The sequence below is a fragment of the Sciurus vulgaris genome (assembly GCF_902686455.1).
Source record: "Sciurus vulgaris genome assembly, chromosome: 2".
NCBI lineage: Eukaryota > Metazoa > Chordata > Mammalia > Rodentia > Sciuridae > Sciurus > Sciurus vulgaris.
This window is the reverse complement of record NC_136462.1, coordinates 10,751,653-10,772,050: the sequence shown is the minus strand read 5'-3', so window position 1 is coordinate 10,772,050 and position 20,398 is coordinate 10,751,653. Positions and strand designations below refer to the sequence as shown.

General features: G+C 48.1%; 1 protein-coding gene across 1 annotated transcript; it reads right to left on the bottom strand.

Moving 5' to 3' along the window:
- Positions 1-15,395: 15,395 nt before the first annotated feature.
- TCL1A (TCL1 family AKT coactivator A) lies at positions 15,396-18,455 on the bottom strand (the record flags this gene model as incomplete). Its single annotated transcript, XM_079126708.1, has 3 exons — positions 15,396-15,446; positions 15,783-15,953; positions 18,336-18,455. 3 exons carry the CDS (start codon positions 18,453-18,455, stop codon positions 15,396-15,398), a joined length of 342 nt encoding a protein of 113 aa, XP_078982834.1.
- Between the last annotated feature and the right edge of the window lie 1,943 nt (positions 18,456-20,398).

Sequence of the window (20,398 nt, the reverse complement as noted above, 5' to 3'; positions counted from 1 at the left end):
GTAAGTCCCCTGGTGTCCATGCTAAGAACCTTGATTTCATACACCTGATCCCTCTTCTGGGGGACATCTGTGGTGCCACTGGTGTAGGAGTCATGGTTAAGTGGGTCTCAGGACCCTAGGGATTTTGCTCCCACTGATCTGTTCTGAGTTCTCATCTTGTTGCCTTGGGATTGTGAGTGCCCTCTGGCTGGCTGTCCCTCTGTGTGAGTTTTCGTTTATATCTGTTACTGACCCTTCAGGACATGGGCAATACTGTGTTAACCTGAGAGGTAATCTCTTGGGAAAGACCTTGGCTAACGGAGCCACCTATAGACATAAGCCAGTTAAGAAAAAGATGATGTTTTACAGTAACATCTGGCCTCTGAATGGCCTTCTGAATTATCATACCACCTTGCAGTGGGAGTTGGTCTGTTAAAGTAAATGGAAGAAAGTCTGTACGTACAGGCATTTAGGCAGTGGCTCGATAAGGAGCCTGAATAGTCAGGAACAAGGTGAGGGTGCAAAAAGGCAGTGCCTCTGTTGTGCAAGGATAGCAGGACGCCAGAGGAAAGGGTCAAAACAGGGTTTAAGTCCTCAAACCCAGAGCTGGCGATACAAACGCTGTTTCACAGCCTGGCCCCCGGCAGCTACAGATCATCTACCTGTAGATCAAGGACACCAGCCCTGGGAAATAACATATCCAGGAAAGTTGCCAGGACTCTAGAGAAAAATGGGTGATGGAGGAGGTTGCTGGCCACAAAGAACGTGGCAGTAGGTTCCAGCGTTGTTTGTTTATGACTTGGGCACAGGAATGGTCTTCCCAGAAAAGAAAAACAGAAAGCAAAAACTAAAGGCAATCCATGTTTTGTTGGCAGCGTCAGCAAGGGATCATCAAGGAAATCTTCAGAAAAGAACAGAAAGGGCCTCCTCCACTGAATACCAATATGCCCACTGTAAGAAAAGGCCCAAGAAGAGCCTCTGGGTAGTCGACACTATAAGCCTTTTAAAATGTAAAGCGTGTGAGAGAACTTTACCAAGTTGGTGTTCTCCAAACTAAAACTGTCTGCAGTAATAGTCGCCTTCAGATTTACATAGAAATAAATTTAATTGATACTTATGTTTTTAAATTTTTTATAACTGGATAATGGCAACCTGTTATTAATAAGTCATATATAAAATTTCATGTTATTTTTTTACATTGGAATGGGTTACATATATTTTTTAGAAGGTAATAAGGAGAGCCTGATTTGTTCAAAGGTTGACAATGTGGAACATGAAAATGTTATTAGCATTTCTGTTTAATTCATGGTTCAGATGAAATGTAGACTCAGGAAATAATACGTTAGAACTTTGTAGAATGATACTTTTTAAAAAAAAGAGGCAAAGATCAGCTTCAGAAATAAAATACTTGAGTTGTCAAGAAGCCAGCCTCACCTGAGTTATGGCTTTCCCCCTCCTCCTTCTCCATACCAGGATGGCTCCAAAGTAGGCTAGAATCAAGCTTATTTAAACTTGTGTTCAAAGGATAGATTTTTGTTATTGTGAAGATTGCTATGATCTCAAACAGGGGATAGAGTATAAAACTTAAGTAAAGTTTTGGGTAAACTATAAAAGATGTTTCGGTTTATAAAAGAACCTTTAAAAAGTCCAACTTGTGTGTGATTGAGTTGATGAGTATCTGGGCCTTTGTAGAGGCTGAATAGATATTAAAGATACATTAGTGTTCATTTTGTATTTTACTTGTAAAATGTTATGACTGCTGCCTGTTAGTGTTTTGCAGAAGTACTACTTCTAATAGAGCAACCTGAGCTAATTTGAGACAATGAGTCTTTACCTATAGGACAGTCAGGATATAATGCTGAATTCCAGTATTAGTAATGACCCCAGGTAAATAAAAGGAGGTAACTGTAAAATTATAGATGTTGAAGTTATAAGCAGTTACTCCCATTTTAAGACTGGTGAAACTGGCCTGCTGAATGTTTAAAATAAAAAACTTGGGAGAAAAAAGTCAAGGAAGGAAAAGGGCCAAAGAAAATGAAGCCAACATTTTTGCCCTTGCCTTTAAGGTCAGCCAGGACCCAGGGACTGACAGGACACCTCTAAGGGTCCTGCAGTGCCGGTGAGTCACCTGACCTCCCAGTCCAGGGGGATCAAGAGGACCCTAGAGAACAGGAAGCCAACCTGTCACATTCTGCAAGGAGGAGGGTCAGTGGAGAGGGAAATGTGCCTGATGATTCCAAGGGAAGCCACAGGTGGTCTGCAAGACCCTGACCCATCCTGAGCTAGCCTGACTGAGGAGGAAGGCTGAAGAGCCCAGAGGCTTCTCACGCATGCCCAAGAGTGATCTCAGAACTCTCAGCTGCCCCTCAGGGTAGATAAGAACAAGGTCAACCTTGATCAACTTGGTCTTAAACACCTGGCGGGAAAGTATGACCCATCCATGGACATTTAAAAGGAAAGACTTTTTTTAAAAAATGTAACTTAAAAATGCACTTGTGTCAGCCCTACCACAAGTAAGTAAAACCGGAGGTTATGAAGGAAGGGTTCTTGTGTGGGAGTGCCTAATAATGATGATCACAAAGGAATCAAGAGTCCCAAGTTTCTCCTGAGTCAATCTGAGCCTGATCTCATAGACCTACAAATCTTCCTAATCTCCTACATGAATAAACTCCATCTATTTCTTACTGGCCCTGATATTTATCCCTCAGATTGGTCTGAGAGATGCAATGTGGCACAAAACCCTAACTTTACCAAGAGCACTCTAAATGACACAACTGAAAGGATCCTATGCTAAACACAGAAGTAATGCTAATAAGAAAGCTACTTTACGGAAATGAGATGACATTAGGTATCTTTACAGCTCAAGGGGACACGTGCCATCGTAAAAAGTAAACGTTGTATGTGTTTCTAACAGCTTTGCCAATGTTTCTAAAGCCTTCAATGACCTCCCTCACAAATCAATGGCATGTTGGATTCCACTTTAAGCTTTAATGAGTTACTGTCTTCATGGTTTTCAGAGACTGGCTAAAATACTAATTGCTTTTGTACTGATTGTTTAGAAAAAAAGTAATTCTTTGCTGTCTTGTTTATTGTCCTAGTATGATCCCTGCCCTATGTATGCCTTGTCCAGTCACATGCCAATTGCCACCATGGACCTCTGGACTGTCCTGACTGTGGGTCACTTTTCCCAACTTTGCCCTCTCTCAGCAGGAAGCAGCCCGGAGACGTAGTTGTCCAGTTTTCCATAGAAATGGAATATAGAGATTGATAGTGAGGAAATGTAACAGTGGCCCACTTTATGCTCTGAATCTAGCCTTTGCTGCTCTGCCACTGAGACTTATTTTTTAAAAGGGTACTGTTTATTTTCCTTCCTCTCTCCCTCCCCCTCCCTAATCTTCTCCCTAATCTCCTGGAAATAGGATCACCTTTCTTCCCCATCCTAGGCAGTGTAATCTGTCCTTGAGCACACACCCACCACAGGAATGGAGTAATTCAGACTTGGGGATGGCACCAGAAGATCTCAGAAATGACTACCTTCTGAATGAACAAGTGAATTAGGGCTCTGGATGTGGTAGGGACTTTCTCAGAACAAAGGAAAGATACACACACCACCAGTACCAATGTGCACGTCCCACAATTCTGTGGTAACACTGTTGTGATGCTATACTATAGAAATAGAGTGCCCAATCAGAGCGTGCACTACCTCATACAGACAGCCGGCAAGTTGAGAGGAACTGAGAGAGTAGATCAGGCAAAGCTCCTGTGTTCAGGGCTCAGCCTTCGGTGGGAATCTGCTGGGCCAGGGCTGGCACTGGTAAACGCTGCTGCCTGCTGAATGCCCAGTGCCCTGTCTCTCTGGGTGAGAATCCCACAACGCAGACAGAGGACATCTGGAAGGTAGCATTTGAATCACCTCATCAAACATCCTTCAGATCCCACTGAATCACAGACTCTGGGGCAGGAGTCCCATGTTTCTCCTGTGCTGCCGAAGCAATGAAACTTTTTCTTTTTTCTCAAAACCTGAAAAAAATTCTTGGAGTGCTGTTAACCTATGTAGACGTCTGAAAAGGGAAACTACATAATTCCACTTATCCTACTGAATTCTAAATTTTGCTTCAAAAGTAAAAACTAAGTTTACATAAAAAGGACTTCTGCGTAGCTGTGATGCTAGTTGCTATTGGTGACTTTGTATGTGTCCCCATGTACAAGTCTTCCAAAATGCAAAGCCTAGACCACTTCCCAACATAGTGTCCTCCAAACTACAATGGTTCGTAGGAACAGCCTCTTTTCGGGTTTATGTTTGAGCTATGTTTATGACTCTAATCTTTGGGAAAAGATGCTTAAATGCACCCAAACATCTGGCATTCCAAACGGTGCCATTTTGATAATTAAAAAGATTGGGTATTGTTCACCCAGGGAGTGCATCTGAAGGAAAGGGCAGTCTCCTTTATTTTTAAAACATTTCACTTTTTCTTAAAAAGACAAGATTGAGACTTTTTTATTTCACTTACTGTTAAGTTTTATCCAGAGAGAATGGTTCTTTTTACACAAACAGAAACCTAAATGGAGCGCCGAGGAGAAGCCTGGTGGCCACGGCTCCTGCTCGGGCAGAAAGGCGGTCCTGGAGCGCGGGCCCCGACGGATGGCTCCCTGGCTGTTGGGCGCTGAGCTGTCCTCAGGCTTCCAGCCACGGCTCTTCTCAGCTTCTGTCACAGTTTCTGTTCCTCGCTGAAGATCTGGCAATCAGGTTCACAAGAAGGATTCTCAGGTACTCTTAAATATAGCTTTCTGGCAAAACCAGACTTGTTTTTCAAACGGATTTTTTTCTTTAACTCTCTGGTAGAAATTGATACTGCTGTAAGGATTACGTTTCTTGACTTAGAACCATTAGGTGAAACTGGATTTGTTTTGCGCTCGTCATTTTGTTGTGTGTTTTCCCTGTAAAACTTTGTAATGTTGCCTGTTAACATTTTGCAGAAGTACAACTTCTACCAGAACAACCTGAGCAGGTTTTGAGAGGACAGCCATCACCCACAGGACAGGCAGGATGTGACACTGACCCTGGTGTGCACACTGCCCCTGAGCCAATGGAAGGGTGCATTCTGCAAAGAGGAGGGTCACTGGAGAGCAACCAAGAAGAGCCACATGGTCACCAATACCCTGGCCCATCCTGGCAGATGGCACAACGGGTAGAGGAAAGAGGTAAAGGAGCCAAGAGGCACTTCTCAATACCCCAAAACTCACCCCTGAGGAACTTCAACCGACCTTAACAGTAGGAAGGAAAAGGGCTAATTTTTGGCCAACACAGGTATTACTATCGACTCAGTCTTACACACCCATCGGGGAAATATAACCAAAGGCAAACATGCTATTATTGAGTAAAAACCATACACAAACGGCTAGATTTGACCTTAGGGGGTCTTAACCTGCAAGCTGGACCCTATCCCAAGAGCAGTAGCCTATTTCTTCAGATAGCTGCACCCCGTGGCCCAAGGATGGCCTGGCTGTGTGGTTATTTAGTTAATGAGGCCTCCAAACTGATCTTGGGAGATGCTGTCTGAACACAGAAACACAGAACATTTGCTAGGACAAATGCAGGGGACCAGCACACACCTGTATAAATGTGCTGTAGGAGTGATTCTGGAGGGGACACAAGGGTGTCGCTGGAGAGGCAGAAGAGTTGCTGGAAAGAGGGACCTGAACTCAGGATGAATGGGTTCTTGACAAATGTCACAGAACTGAATTTAAGGATCCGTCAGAGAGGTAGATGTTTATTTAGGACAGTGAGTGCGAGCTTTCTCTAGAGTGAGAAGTGACGCCTTGGACGGGGGTTCCAACCGTAAAGTAGCAAGGGACAGTGGCTAGGGACTGCACTGGGGGGAGTCAAGGCACCCTCACTTCACGCCACTTTCCAGGGGCAAGGCCGTGGGTGCGGGGGTGCATGCTGGTTGCTCAGGAGTTTGCTTTGCACCCCGACCATTCCTGGTGTTCTTGCGTCCCCACATTCAGGGGCGCTCCTCTTCTGAAACCACCTGTCTTTTCTCTCGGTCTCCCTAGGTTCCTGTCTCAGGGAGGCCTTCATCTCTCGTTCCCTGGGGCAACTTTGCTTACCATGAAGTAAAGGTAAAGCTTTAAGGAAACTTGTTTAAAATGTAGAAAGGGAGAGAAAAACAAACCAGCGACATAGCAGACGTGCTGGCTGGCCTCCAGCCCTTATCTCCCCGTCGGTGCCCGGGCTTTCTTATCAGAAGACCAGGGAGACCATCTGTGTGCTCGCGAACCCCGCCTGTCTACCTGGGACTCTCCGCAGGTGGAAGAGGTTAACCCTGAGGAGATACACGTGACACGGAACGGCTGCCTGAATACAGTCAGAGACCATCTACGCTCTACGGAAAGCATGTGCCAGTGCCTGCATGGCTGCCACCAGTTTAGGGCCACCAGGTACCATTATCCCATGTTTAATTGTGGGCCTTGCCTACCTAACATGCCATAAGATTGTGTCTTCCAAACTTCACCAGTTCCGAGTCAAGCTGGTGTTTGTCCACGGTTTTCAACCCAACCCAGGGTAAGCCCACGCCACCAATTGTGCCTGCTTTACATCAGGTGGTGTGAGATTTCACAGCCTCCAAGGATAGGTAGGGTGGGCTGGGGATATAGCTCAGTTGGTAGAGTGCTTGCCTCACATGCACAAGGCCCTGGGTTCAATCCCCAGCACTGCAAAAAAAAAAAAGGATAGGTAGGATCCAGGTCCACATGCCCACCTGAAGTCGCTATAGGAAGACAGATCCCCACTCCTTTCCCCTTGACAATTAGAAGGGTAAATATCCCTGGGGGAACGAGAGACAAGAACAGGGAACTAGATGGGGATCAGCTCTGGGCCCTTAGTTCACAACCTGTTGCTAAAATTCTTCCCACTCCCTCACCCTTACAGGGTATGGGAGGTGCCTTTACAAACTCAACCATAAACCCCAGGTGCAGGGGCTGCCAAGAGATATTCAAGAGCTTCTTCCCAACCAGAAACTTCTGAAAGGAATCATCTCAAGAATACCAGCCCTCCCTCCACCTGCTCACAGGCAGTTCTGACTTCCCTCTCTAAGGGTCTGCCCCCTTCACTTAGAGGTGACCCCCGACACAGATACCCCCCTATTGAAGCTTTGCCAGCATATCTGAGCTCCTGCAACTCAGCTTCCATCTTTACCTGCACCAAGTCAAAAGTTCCCATCTCCAGGGCAACTTGAACCTGTGTACTTGAAGAGGACATGAGCTGCCTGGAAGAAGTAGCCAAGAGAAGTGGACTCCAAAACAGTCTGTGAGTTGCACTGTGTAAGAGAAATCTGTTGGCATAAGATAGGGTGATCAAGTAATTTATATGGGATTAAACCTCAGAATATGTTCACGTTAAAACACGTGGAGGTAAATGGAATAACACTACAGATACCCAAGGAAAATGTGAGCCAAGGACTTCTAAAATCAGCCTAAGTGACCTTCCAGGATAAAAGCCACAGACGGACTGTACTGCAGATGAAGGAGTTCAGGGAATCCTGCGCCCATGTTCCCTTCCTGAGCAATGTCCTAAGCAAAGAGCTTCAGACCTTCAGGAAGTGTCTCGGAAGCTTTTCATTAGGATAAGCAGTGCTCATTGGACCTTAACTGTGGAACTAAGGCTAAATAAGGGACATAAAGATGAATCACCATGTACGGCTGGGTATCACTCATCCAAAGTGCCTGGGACCAGAAGTGTTTCAGATTTTCATTGTGTGTGTGTGTGTTTATGTGTATGTGTTGGGGGATATTTGTAATAGATATGGAAAATGAAAAATCCCCAAGATAATGTGGCCTGGGACCAGGGAGTGAAGAAGGCCACGCACTGCCAGCCTTCATGTCCCAAGACAAGTGTTTTCCACGTGTGGTTGAGATGGAGAGGAGGGGTTTCATCGACCCTGAAGTACCGGTCTCTAGGAGGTGTGATCTCCTTCAAAGTAAGTCCTCTCCAGAGGCTGCCCACAGATCCCGACCCAAAAAGTTCAGATTCCTGAGTGCCCAAGAAAACTGCTATGCTCACTAGACCGCCCCTCAAAATAACATATGAACCCGGTCCCTTTCTTTGTTCAGTGGCTCATTGTCCACCAGGAAAGTGGAACCATGGCTCCAATCCAGAATAAAAGCTTTGGCTGGTTCGTGAAGCCTGCATCTGTCCTGGTCTTTCTGTGCTAACAATTCGCATACATGTAATGCGATATCTTGGGGCTGGGACCCAAGTCTGAACACGAACTTCGTTTGTTTCACATACACGTTGTACACAGAGCCCAAAAGTGAAGGTAATAGTTTTGCACATGAACCAAAGGTTGTGTACATTAAACCACCACTGTGACTGTGACCTGTGACTGCTACCTATCACATGACCTATCCGGTGTGAAATCGGCCACTTGTGGCATTAAAAAGTTTCAGATTTGAGTATACTGGATTTGGGAATTCCGGATTAGGGATGCTCAACCTGTATTATATTCTCTGGGAGTGAAGATATAACTTCAGTTATCAAAAATGGGAAAAGAAGGGAGAGAATATTCAGAAAGTAAACTTGATGGTGCCTTGAAGATATCATTTAGCATGAAGGATATCACTTTAGATGCTTTGAGGGGAAGAGGGAGAAGAAATCATTAATTCTAATATTATTCATGGTACGGGAACAAAAGACCTGCACTTCTGTCAGGTGGGCCCAGGGTCTCCTGCTTATTTAAATTAATTAAATGCAGACTGAAGTTCAGCTTCTCAGTCAGACTGAGAGAGGCATTTAGGACAGAGACAGCAATACTGAATCTTAAAGGGAACACCCACAGCCACTGAGCGTAAGAAAAAATGGCTGTCAATTTTGAGCAACATGCCCTTGGGCCCTGGCCTTGTACGCAAGCCAAGCGCAGGGAAAACTGGCAGGAAATGGCAGCTCCAACCTGGATCCACCTCCCGCCCTGCCCCTGATACAGCTCTTCTGTAAATACTGGACCCCAGCCCAAGACAGGGCTGCTTCTCACTCTCATACGGCCCACGCTCTCCCCTGAACGCAAATCTACTTTCCCAGATCAACCTCTACCTGTCTTCGTCTGGTGTGTGCTGAAATTCTTCTCCGTCACTTATGTCAAGAACTGGGAACTCTTCGGACTGTTCTCTAAGACATGTCTTCTCCTGTGACAGGACCAGTCACATTTCGAGAGCTCCACAGCTATTCCTTGCTAGTGGTGACCACGCTGGGGAACATGAATACAGACCAAGTCCACCATTACAGAATGTTCTGGGGACAGTGACAACAGGCAGTACTTTTAAAAGAGTGAGGAGGATGTCACTCTGAGTTATTGGTACAAGGTCAACACTGAAACAGATGCAAGGCCAAAGGCAGTGCTAGAACACCTAGAAGACAGACCCACAGAGCAATCCTTTATATGTAGTCATAGAAACATAAAGCTACGCTGAGATCTAATGTATCAGATACATCAATGATGGAAAATGCATTCAATTCACCAATTTAAAAATGCAGCAAGATTCAACACACATCTCCCTCACTCCGTCCCGCCCCTTCTCGTATGAAACACCTAAAACAAAGAGATTCAGAAAATGATGGGCAAAAATATGCCAGGCAAATCCATATTAGAGAGAAAAAGACACAGCTCATGATCATCATGTATGACCCATAGGAACCCAGCCCCAAACACTGAAAGATGGAGACCCTGCTAAGGTTACAATTCACAAGATATAACAAAATTTATGTGGCAAATAACACAACTTTTGAAGCATTAAAGGACTAAAGGAGACTAAAGGAGAAGATGGAACCATTCATGTATTATTTTCAGGCTAAGATAGATCATATGGGAAAAATGAGAACACAGAACCCTAAGAAATATTAACAACAGCAGAGCTCAGTGTTAATGGTGTGGAGATTTTTCTTCTTTCTTTCTTTCTTTTTTGGTACTGGGGATTGAACCCAGGAGCACATAACTGCTGAGCCACATCCCCAGCCCTTTTTAATTTTGAGACAGGGCCTTACTAAGTTGCTGAGGCTGACCTCGAATTTGCAATCCTCCTGCCTCAGCCTCCCTGGTTGCTGGGATTACAGGTGTGCACCACCACACCTGGCTCTGGCTTGGGGATTTCTATCTCTGCACCTAGTCAGGGAGATACCTTCTTTTCAAATATGCAAGGAACCTTCATGAAAATTGAGCACATATGGCTGCATAAGAAATGTGAGTGGATTTTAAAAAAGACTATGACATTCTGACTTCTCTGTGATAAAGTTATAATAACAAAACTCAAAAGTAAAACGGTCCTTCCATCCGATATAGTTCGGAGAGGGTGGTTTGGGATTAAACCCAAAGGCTGGCACATGCTGAGCACACTGAACTATACCCCTACCTAAAAAATTTAAAATACTCTCTCAAGCACCTCATATGTCTGGGGAAGGTAGAAAGAAAATAATGAAAATGACAGATGCACTGAACATACTCCACACATACAGTGCAGTCTACGTACTGCCCAAGTCAGACAAAAACACAAAAACAGGGACAGGAAACTACAGAATGATATCCATTAGGAATACAGATATAAAACCCCTTTGAAAAATGCCATTAAAAATCCAGCAATGTGAAAGAGCTAATGCACTGTAATCATGTGGGATTCAGTCCAGGAAAGCAAGGTGGTCCAACACACAAAGCTCAACCCGTGTGAGGCACCCTGTTAATAGCATAAAGGGCAAAGGCCCCGTACAATCATCCTGACAGGCAGGAACGTCATTCGACAAAACCCAACATCCCTTCAGGATAAGACACTACTCGGGGAACAGGAGGGGACGAAGGAGCTCTCCAATATGCTGAGTGGCCAAAGGCTGAATTTTTTCCTCTCAAGATCAGGAGCAAGAAAAGATTGGCCGTTCTCACCATTTCTATTCAACATGGTACTGAGGCTCTAGCCAGGAAGAACCCAGGCAAGAAAACTAAAGAAAAATCATCCGGACTGAAAAAGAAAAAGTAAAAGTAAATATCACTTCATGCCTATTAGCATGACTACAGTAAAAACAAATAATAAAGAAACAAAACCCAGAGAGTAACTGATGCTGGTGAGGCAGGACAGGAAAGCGGGAGCCTGGGGCACGGCCGCAGAGAACGTAAATGGTACCAGTTGGTACAGAGGGCGCAGACGGCCAGGGCCAGATGGCGAGCGAGGAGGTGGGGCAGGGCCAGAACGAGGGGCGTGGAGAGGTCTTCCCACCAGGCCAGCTTCCTGCTTGACCAAAGCGCTCCTGCACACAAGTGGGGGCTCAGTCAGACTCCTAAGTGGAGGATCCAACAGAAAATCTAGACGAGACTTGTGAACAAGGGGGCACCAATCAATAATAGTGAGGAGCATGTGGACTGGAGGAGATCGGGACTGGAGGAAATTCCAGAGACCACAACAAGCACAGGCCAAGACTCCCCTCAGGACTCCCAGCCCTGGGGCGCCTTCTCTCTGGAGTGGTCTCCGTCACTTTTGCAATAAACCTGCGACTTGCTTGCTTCCTGTGTCCTGCTCTTCAGTTCAGTTCTTTGCTGAATGGAGACACGAACCCAGCACCCCTAGGTGGTAAAGTACAACTGTTACGGAAAACAGGATAGTTTCTTCCCTCAGAAAGTTAACAGAAGTATCAGCAATCCCTCTTCTGGGCATTTATCCAAAAGAACTGAAAACCAGAACTTGCAGAGACAGCTGCCCTTCCACGTCTATGGAAGCATTGCCTATAATGATCAATGATAAGGAAGCTACCTAAACTTCCACTGAACAATGAAGAAAGAAATGGCAGCATGCAAACATGGGGGGATATTATTTGCCTTACAAAATAGGGAAACTTGGGGAGGAAACTTGTGGACAATATGCTCAGTGAAATAAGCCTGTGACCCTAGGGCAAATACTGCAGGATTCTATTTAGATGAGGTCACTAAAGCCCTCCAACTCATCTAAACAGAAGATGAAGTGGTGGTTGCCTGGGGCTGGGGCGGGAAAATGGGGAGTTCCCTTCAAAAGGCACAGAGTTTTAGTCATGCAAGATTAAAATGTTCTCAGAATATTTTTTTAAATCACAATAAAAAGAATAAAATATTTAGGAATCATGTTAAAAGAAATGCAGGCCTGTAATCGCAGCTGGGCTAGGGTGGCTTGGGAGGCTGAGGCAGGAGGCTCCCAAGTTCAGAGCCAGCCTCAGCAAAAGCAGGCACTAAGCAACTCAGTGAGACCCTGTCTCTAAATAAAACACAAAATAGGGCTGGGGTGTGGCTCAGTGATTCAGAGCACCTGAGTTCAATCCCTGGTACCCACCCAAAAAAGAAATGCAAACTCTATACCCCCAAATCTATAACGCATTTTTGAGAGAAAATAAAGAAAATGTAAATAAATGTTCTTATAAAATATATAAGAGAAATGATAAAGTACTTAAGGAATGTCAGCCAAACAATAAACCCAACTTTGGGGGAAGAACAAGAAAGGGGTGGAACAGACAATGGCCGGGCAGATGCCCACATAGCCATTGTGGCACAGGCTCCCTCCAGGAAGGTCTGCCTGAGACGAAGCCCTCTGTTCTCACAGGGTGGCCCCTTGCTGCAGACCCTGGTTGCACACGTGCACACAGGCTTCAGCCTCCTCTCTCTTGGGAACCCTTTAGTTATATTTTAGACTCCTAAATTTAATTTTTTTGGTCCTGTCCTGAGTTCTGGAACTATTATATTCAACCAAAGGCCTATCAACCCTTCCAACTGGAGGTGTCCTGGGATTCTCAAACGCAGCCTGAGACTCCTGATTTCTCCCTGCCCAAACTGGCACTTCCCCCCGGTTCACCCAGCAGTTCCAAGCAAAGCCCTAAGGCATTCTTGCTGTAGAAAACATCCCAGTTTCATTGACAGTTCATTTCTTAGGGACACTTATTCTTGCAAAACTGCTTCTGGTGAAAAGAAAGCCTTCTGCTGTTTTCTGGTTTCTAAATCGAACATTGCACCTGAGCAGGCCTTGCCAATCTCTTTTCTGGATTCACCAATCTGCCTCTGGTTCTCTAGGCTCATCTTGAAGGCCACCTGCACAGACGAGCACTTCTCCGCCAGTCAACCCGCCCAATCCCAAGTCACCAGTTCCGTTTCCTTCTGGGATTCTGTAGGCTCTAAGCTTCTCCTCCGTCTTCCTCCAGAATAAAATGTGCACATTGGCAGGGCCTTTGCTCTGCTCCCTGCTGTATCCACAGCACCCAGCACCGCTCATGGTGCTAGCTGAATATTTGGTCAATAATGCTGCAACAGAAGTCTTCACCTCCTCACTAAAGACTTCTGCTAACTAAGAGGCCTCTGGCTGGTCTATCTCCGCAGAGAGGTGTCCCACAAAGCAGACCGCTCTGGGTGAGAGTGACAGGCAACACAAACCATCATGGGTAGTGGCAGCACTTAGCTGCCTAGTGCCAGGTCAGGACCTGGGTGAGGCTGTGGGGTGGAGAAGGCGCATCTTCCTGCAGCGACCCCTAGGAGACACTGATGGCACCTCCTTAGGGCACCCCACTGGGCCTCCATGTGTCATCCCCCGCCCTGTGTGACAAGGAAGCTGTGGGCTTAAGACAGAAGTGGGCCCAAGATTCCAGGGTTCCCTTCAGACCCTTTCTCTAGAAGACGCCCTCTTAGAAGGAGTGGGGTGGGGGCAGCGGATCTGGGGAAGCAGGGGTCAGGGCACACAGGGCGGCTAGACTGGGACGGCAGACGTGGAGGCGGGAAGGGAGTCCAGTGGACTGGAGTGCCAGGGACAGTTCCAGGCAGGGGGGACTCCTGCTGGGACTGAGGACCTGGGTCCCTGGGCAAGGAAAAGAAAGCGTGGTCTGGGGTAGAGCAGAGCACCCCCCAAATCAGGAGGCAGGAGGGCAGGGGCCTGAATAGCAGGAGTTGCAACCAAGATGTTTTGAGGTCATTGCTCTGAGGGCTTTTAAATCATGCCTCCACGAACACTGGGCTTTGAGCTGGGTTATGTGGAAGCCTACGCCAAAGTGCGGGGGAGCCACGAGACTCCCGGTCCTCTTCCCCCGCCAGGGTTCTCCTCAGGTAACTGCTGTTCCCCCTTCTCTCCACTAGAACCCAGGTCAAGGACAGAGCCGAGTCAGCACAAGTTCTATGAATTGTCTTACATTTAATCAGTCAACATTACAAACTTTCATGCCACATAAAACTTCATGACACCAGGTGTGAGGGCACCTGTCAAGGGGGAAACGCAGCCTCTCTCCTTAGGTGAGTGACCTGAGAGCCAGCACGCAGTGATTGCTTGCCTGGCCTCCTGGACAGTGGTCACTGGCCAGCAGGATCCTGAGTCCTGAACACAGACATGGTTCCTCTCAGGCTTTCCCTGGAACTGCGCCTGAACCTTGCGGGCGGGTGGAGTTTTGCAGTCACAGCACCCGGGAATATAGGTGGCCCAGGTCTCCAAAGCCTGGCCCAGGCTCAGGAAAACAGATCTCATTCCCAGAGGCATAGGAAGCCAGGAAAAGAATAGGAACAGCCCTGTCCACACAAGACGCTAGTTGCTACGAGGGACAGAAGGAGAAAGAGGCCAAAAATCATCTGCCAGCTGAGAAAACCAGAGGCACAGGTGCAGATGGACACCTGGAGGAAGCGACAGGGACCCAGGGCCTCCCTGGTGCCACCCACAGGGAGCCTGCAGTGCTGAGGGCTGAGGGAGCCCAGAGGGCTGTAGGCAGGTCCAGCAGCTTAGGTGGGGCTCATCCTCAGCCATTTGCTTCCTCCTGGACCACAGCATGGTGATGAACACACGGGACTAGGGAACAAGGTGAACGCAAGCACAAACATCCAGAGGCCTGGGGCCTGTGGAGACAGGAACTGCAAGACCTGGGAGAGGAGAGAAGACAGGTTCAGGGTCAGGGAAGGGCTGGTGGTGGTTGGCAGGGCTGCTGGGCGCATTGGCTGGGGAGCTGGGTGGTCAGTGCTGGCGCCATAGGCTGAGGCCTGGCATCAGCACCAGGCAAAGCACGAATAGGGCTAGGGGGCTGGGGCTGAGGACCTGGGTTTGAAATCTGGCTCTGCCACCAGGCCAAGTCATGACAGTGATTCAAACTGGTTTTGTAACCTCTGACATCTACAAGTTCCAGCTCAGCCGAGGGGACCATCAAGTCGAGAGCCTATTTAATACCGTCATGTATATGCAAGTGTCCGCGGTGACCTGTGCAACTCTGTACTGATGTGTGTGCAGCTGGAAGCCAAAGGCTGCCAGAGGACTCTGACCCCCAAGGTGGTGCCTCGGGCAGCCCGGCCCACCCTGGGGACCCTCCAGGGCAGCAGGCAGGAGGGGCTGGCTGTGCCTTCAGGGAGAGGGTGCTTCCTCCTCACAAGGCCACTCTGCACTTAGGGGTCAGGCTTACCACGTCACTCCAGGGGTGGCAGCTGCTCCAGAAGCATGTCCTCCATGCCGCGGAGCTGAGGGTGGGGACGGAGACACAGGGCAGTCAGACTGGCGCCCTGCCAACTCCCCCTCCATCCCTGCCTGGGCGTTCCAGGGCCTGAGCAGCAGGTGGGACCTGGGTTGCACAGGCCTGCCACTCCAGACGTGGCCTATGACTGCTAGCCACAGAGGGCTTCCCTGGGGACCCGAGAGGGCAACCTGTCCTGCAGTTCTAACTTCTAATCAGACTCTTGCCACCACACTCTTAATCCCATCCACTCTGTAGCTGCTGGTGCCTGGACAGGGAACACAGAGGCCAACGTGGGCGGGAGCAGGGCCACCCATGCGCCCCCACTAGGCCCTGTGCTTGCCTCTATGTGGTACACTACGCGCCAGATACTGGAGTCTGAGCCTCGGTATCTTCGTCCAGGGTACAGCTGCCACATGAGAGGCAGTGGGCATGGCATCAGCTGAGTGGGGCTCAGGGCCTCCCCCAAGGTGACGTCTTCCTGGCGCATGAGCACCTGGAAGTTATTCTCTGTCTGCAGAGAAAAAAAAGCGGAGAACACTTTCAGGGCCTGCTCACCAGGTCACCCAGCTGCCCCGGTCTGGCCCTACAGGTGGCGAGCACAAGATGCTGGCGACCCCCACTCCTAAGGCTCAGCTCCACCAGCCATGTCCGCTCTTCTCAGGGACTCTGGTAGCTAGCGGTCTAGCCACCCAGATGGGCCATAAAAGCACACTTTTCCTGCCAAGCTTCCAGTGGCTAGGACAGACCTGGGGGCCCTTCTGCCTGGGTCCCATTCGGCTATCCGGGTATTTTCTGGCATTTTAAAACTTTTGTCCAAGCTCCTCTTTTAAACGAGATCTCTCTGCTCCCGAGTCCAGTGACAGACCAGTCTTCAGCCCCTCCACCACCCCACACCCACCATGGTCTCCTGTGTGCACAGCCTGTGCTCCACAGCCCACGCTCTGCCCGGCACCACCTGACATGGGGAGAACAATTCCTGAAGTCCCAGAGGCCCAGGCAGCCAGGCCCCTGCCCATTTCCCGCTTCTCTGCTGGCTGCCGTCCACCTGGCTCCACCTACACAGCTCCTCGCTTTTCTGGGACCTGCATATCACGCCTGCTTTCAGGACCCCTCTGCATCTATGGCCTTCCTTGCCTGGAACATTCTCCCCAGAGCTCACACCTGTCTTACAGGCAGGTCTCTGCTCAAACGTCTATTAAGACAAATCACAAAGCAGCACGACAGAGTGGACACCGGGTCCACCAGCTTTATGCATAATTGCACATCAGCTTCTTCATTCACCAACTCAAGGAAAAAACACCCAGCAAAGTGCGGCTCCGAGGACTCGGCCTCTCAGGCCAGTTTTTCTGCTTCACAACTTAGCAGCGGCTTCATTATTTCGACACAGTGGGTTTCTGTCACCTTCGCTGCACATCCTCACAGCCTAGAACTGTACTTGGCATATAAACGAGGCACTCACATTTGTTCAACCAGTATTTTTCCCCAAGTGAATAGTTCTGTAAAATTGTCTGCCAATGAAATACATTACAAATCACTGTCAAAAAAATAAAAAATAAATTAAAAAAAATAAGGAAAGAAAGAAAAAGAAAAAATAATATTTGGGTCACAGTGCAAGGTACCAGTGTCCTAGAAATCAGCATTCCTGTGTTACTGGATGGACTTCTATGTTCTTTGCCCATTTGTAGTTTGCATTACTCCTCTTTTTTTCATTGATTTAAGTCACTCTTCACATATTAAGGATACTGGTGCTTTGATTTCTGTGAGGCACAGCCTGCCCCACAGTGTGTGAATGGGTTATTTTTCAGGCAGCATTTATCATGATAGAGAAAAACTGTGTAGCGTGTGGTTTTGGTGAGAAGATACTGGAGATTAAGAGGAGATATTTGCCTATTTTTTTTCAAATACTTGATTTTTTAAAAAGGGAAATATTTAATTTGATTTTTGAAAAGATCTATATGTAGATCTAAAAATTTTAAATAATAACAAAAATGCAAATTTGGATGGTAGTGAAGAGCCTGTTGCAATCCTATTTTACCTGCTAGCTGCACTTCCTTGGACAGGTTTACAATTTTAAGCCTTGGTTTCTCATTAATAAATTGGAGACATAGTCAACCCTCAATAGCTTTTTGCTGTACACTATTATATTACACACATGTTCTAGTACTATCTAATTTTGCTTTTATGCCTCTCTGGGGTTTGTGTATGGAGTTTCAACCATTTTTGCTTCAATTTCTTTGAGCAAACCCAAGCATGCTCTGATGGATAGTACCTTATTTCTAAAAGAGTGACATTTCTTACAAAAGACGGTTAAAATTAGCTAATGAGTCATCTTAAGGGCTCATACATAAAGTCAAAGATGATTCCACACCAGCTTGGATACTGCTGTTACCTGCTAAGCTGATCTGTTCTAAAGTTTCCAGGGGATACGAAGACCCCACAGTCAAGGCACAGCTTTTCACACTAGCTTATTGCTATCTACTGAGGGTGCTTTTTAAAATACAGGTTTCTGGGGTCTGCCTAAGCAGACTCTGGTACTTGGCCCAGTGCACTAATCACTTCCTCTAAAGACATTCCCATTTTATATGGGTTAGGACCTTGAAGCCCAGGGAAGTCCTCTTTTGCTTAGGATCATGGCTGCTCCGGAGACACTGGGTGCCCCTCCTTGGCCAACACGCCCTCGCAGTTTTCCCTGCTCCTGGAAGAACTCCTATTCATCCCACAGAGCCCAGCTCTAAGGAGTTTCAGCTGGGGCCGCCCTGGACGGCCCAAAGCTCTAAGCCTTTGGGCAGTGCCCTCACCCTGCAGGGCAGGAGAGGCTCCTCTGGGCCCCAGAGCCTCGTGGGGCCGAGGCTTGCTCACTAGTAGGGCCAGCCCACGCCGCAGACGGCTGTACCTTGATGATGATGGGCAGCCAGGTGCGCCGGTTCTCGTCCACATACACGGCCTTCTCCCAGATCCACAGGCGGTCGGGGTCCACGGCGTTCTCCGCGCAGAAGAACGGGAGCTCGCCCATGGCGCCTCTTCTTCGGGCCATGCAAGACGCCAAGTGGAGCCGGGTGCGGCTGCCCAGTAACGCAGGGCTGCGGGGCTGCCCGGGCCTTATAGCCGCAGGCGCTGGCGCCCCCTGTCTGCGGGGCGGGGCGGGGGCGAGACGGTGGGCGGGGCTAGGGCGGGGCGAGACGGTGGGCGGGGCTAGGGCGGGGCGAGAGGCGGGTGGGCGGGGCGAGAGGCTTTGGGCGCTCTCTGGAACCCTGGCAGCTTCTAGGAGTACAGATCCGGTCTCATCAGGCCGCCCCGGGCTTCCCCGAGGCGCCCAGCCAGGCTTGCCCTCTGGGCACTACCCACTGCTGGAGAGGCACCACCAGTCTTGGTCCTTTCTCTTGGTGGGAGGTGGCGCTCCCCGTTACTTCCCATGGTGAGGGCCCTACTGTCTAAATCAGTCACCAAGTGCAGCTGTTCAAGCCACGCCCTGCTCTGGGGCCTTGGGGCTTCCTCTCAGAACTCAACAGTGGACACCAGGCAACCCAGAACCAGGGGCCCCCTCCACATTTGGGGGTTAGAAGAAACCGGCGGGAACCTGAACGAGACCTGGGCTTTCCCAGGTTCACTAAATTACCTTCAGTCTGTGCTTTTGTGTGGCAGAATCAATTTCCTTGGCAAAGTGCAACTCCGGAAGGACCCCCCACCCCCTCCAGACTTGCCTTTTCCATGACTTTGACGATGCTGTGGCCATCTATTAGCTATTGCAAAACATGGTGTTGCGGAAACATGGGTTTTTCCCTTTATGCTTTGAGTTCATTAGTGAACGCATCATTTAAGATGAATACTTAAAAAGAAACCCCTTTCTCCACCCCAAGATCAATGGATTTGAAAAGTCCCTAGGTTATATGATCCAAACCATCTCTTTGTAAATTACAACAAATAAGGAAAACAATTTCACTTTATTTTGCAGTAACACATGCCCATTAAGACAATTAAGTAAGTAAAGCATAATGAGAAACATGTAAGATCAGCTCCAGGCTTGTTGCTCAAACATCGCTACTGGTAGCAGTTTGGTGCCTCATATTCCAGCTCTTTCCTTTCTGAGGAGGCACTGAGAAAACCATTAGAGATCTTTGAAATGCCCCACAAGTGAAAATAAGTGTTCAGGAAGGGACACCTGCTCCACCTGGCAGCTGGGTTTCTGCTCCTCCGCATATCCAGACAGCCCAGATCCCAGGATGGCAGAGACTGAGATAGCTCCAGATCAGAGCGGTATACTCGGATTAGCCAGGAGCACAAGTCAAAGGCAACAGCCCAGCCAAGCTGGGAGGCGGAGCCGCTGTGAACCCAGCAACCATCTTTTCCGGTACAGCTCCTAGTGATGTTAGTATTTATGTTCAAACTGTGGCTTTCAGGCTGATTTTCCTGTGGATGGCTCTTTGACTCTAGTCCCACAGAGTCACATAACAAGATGACAACCTTGGGAATAAGCTCTGTTGGGGAAATGTGAGCCAAATCCAGAGCTCTGCCGTCAGAAATGATAAATCCGGTTTAAACTGGTTCTGGAATTGCCTTTTGTGGCATGGGAAGGGGGGCCCCAGGAACCAGTGTGGCCACTGAGGGAGCCACAGCCATGGCCCCAGGACCCAGAAAGCCGCTGAATTTGCACACTTTGTTCATACCCACTCTGCTTTTCTAAGAGGCCATAAAGAAATAAATAATGGAGCAAGAATCAGATCCACTTGGCTGGGTGAGGTTCTGAATGTTCTGGGAAAATGACTCCTTTTCCCCCTACTTTGAAGAAGAATGTGTTTTTAAAATTTTGCACCAGGGCTTCTTAATATTGAGCAAGAGTATGCACCATTCTTTGTGGGATTTAGAAAATTATTTGAGAAAGGGTTCCAAAAAATGAAAATGAATTAAGAATGATTGAGGCCCTTCGGGCAGCTGCTGTGGGGGCCTTGGCTCTTCTTC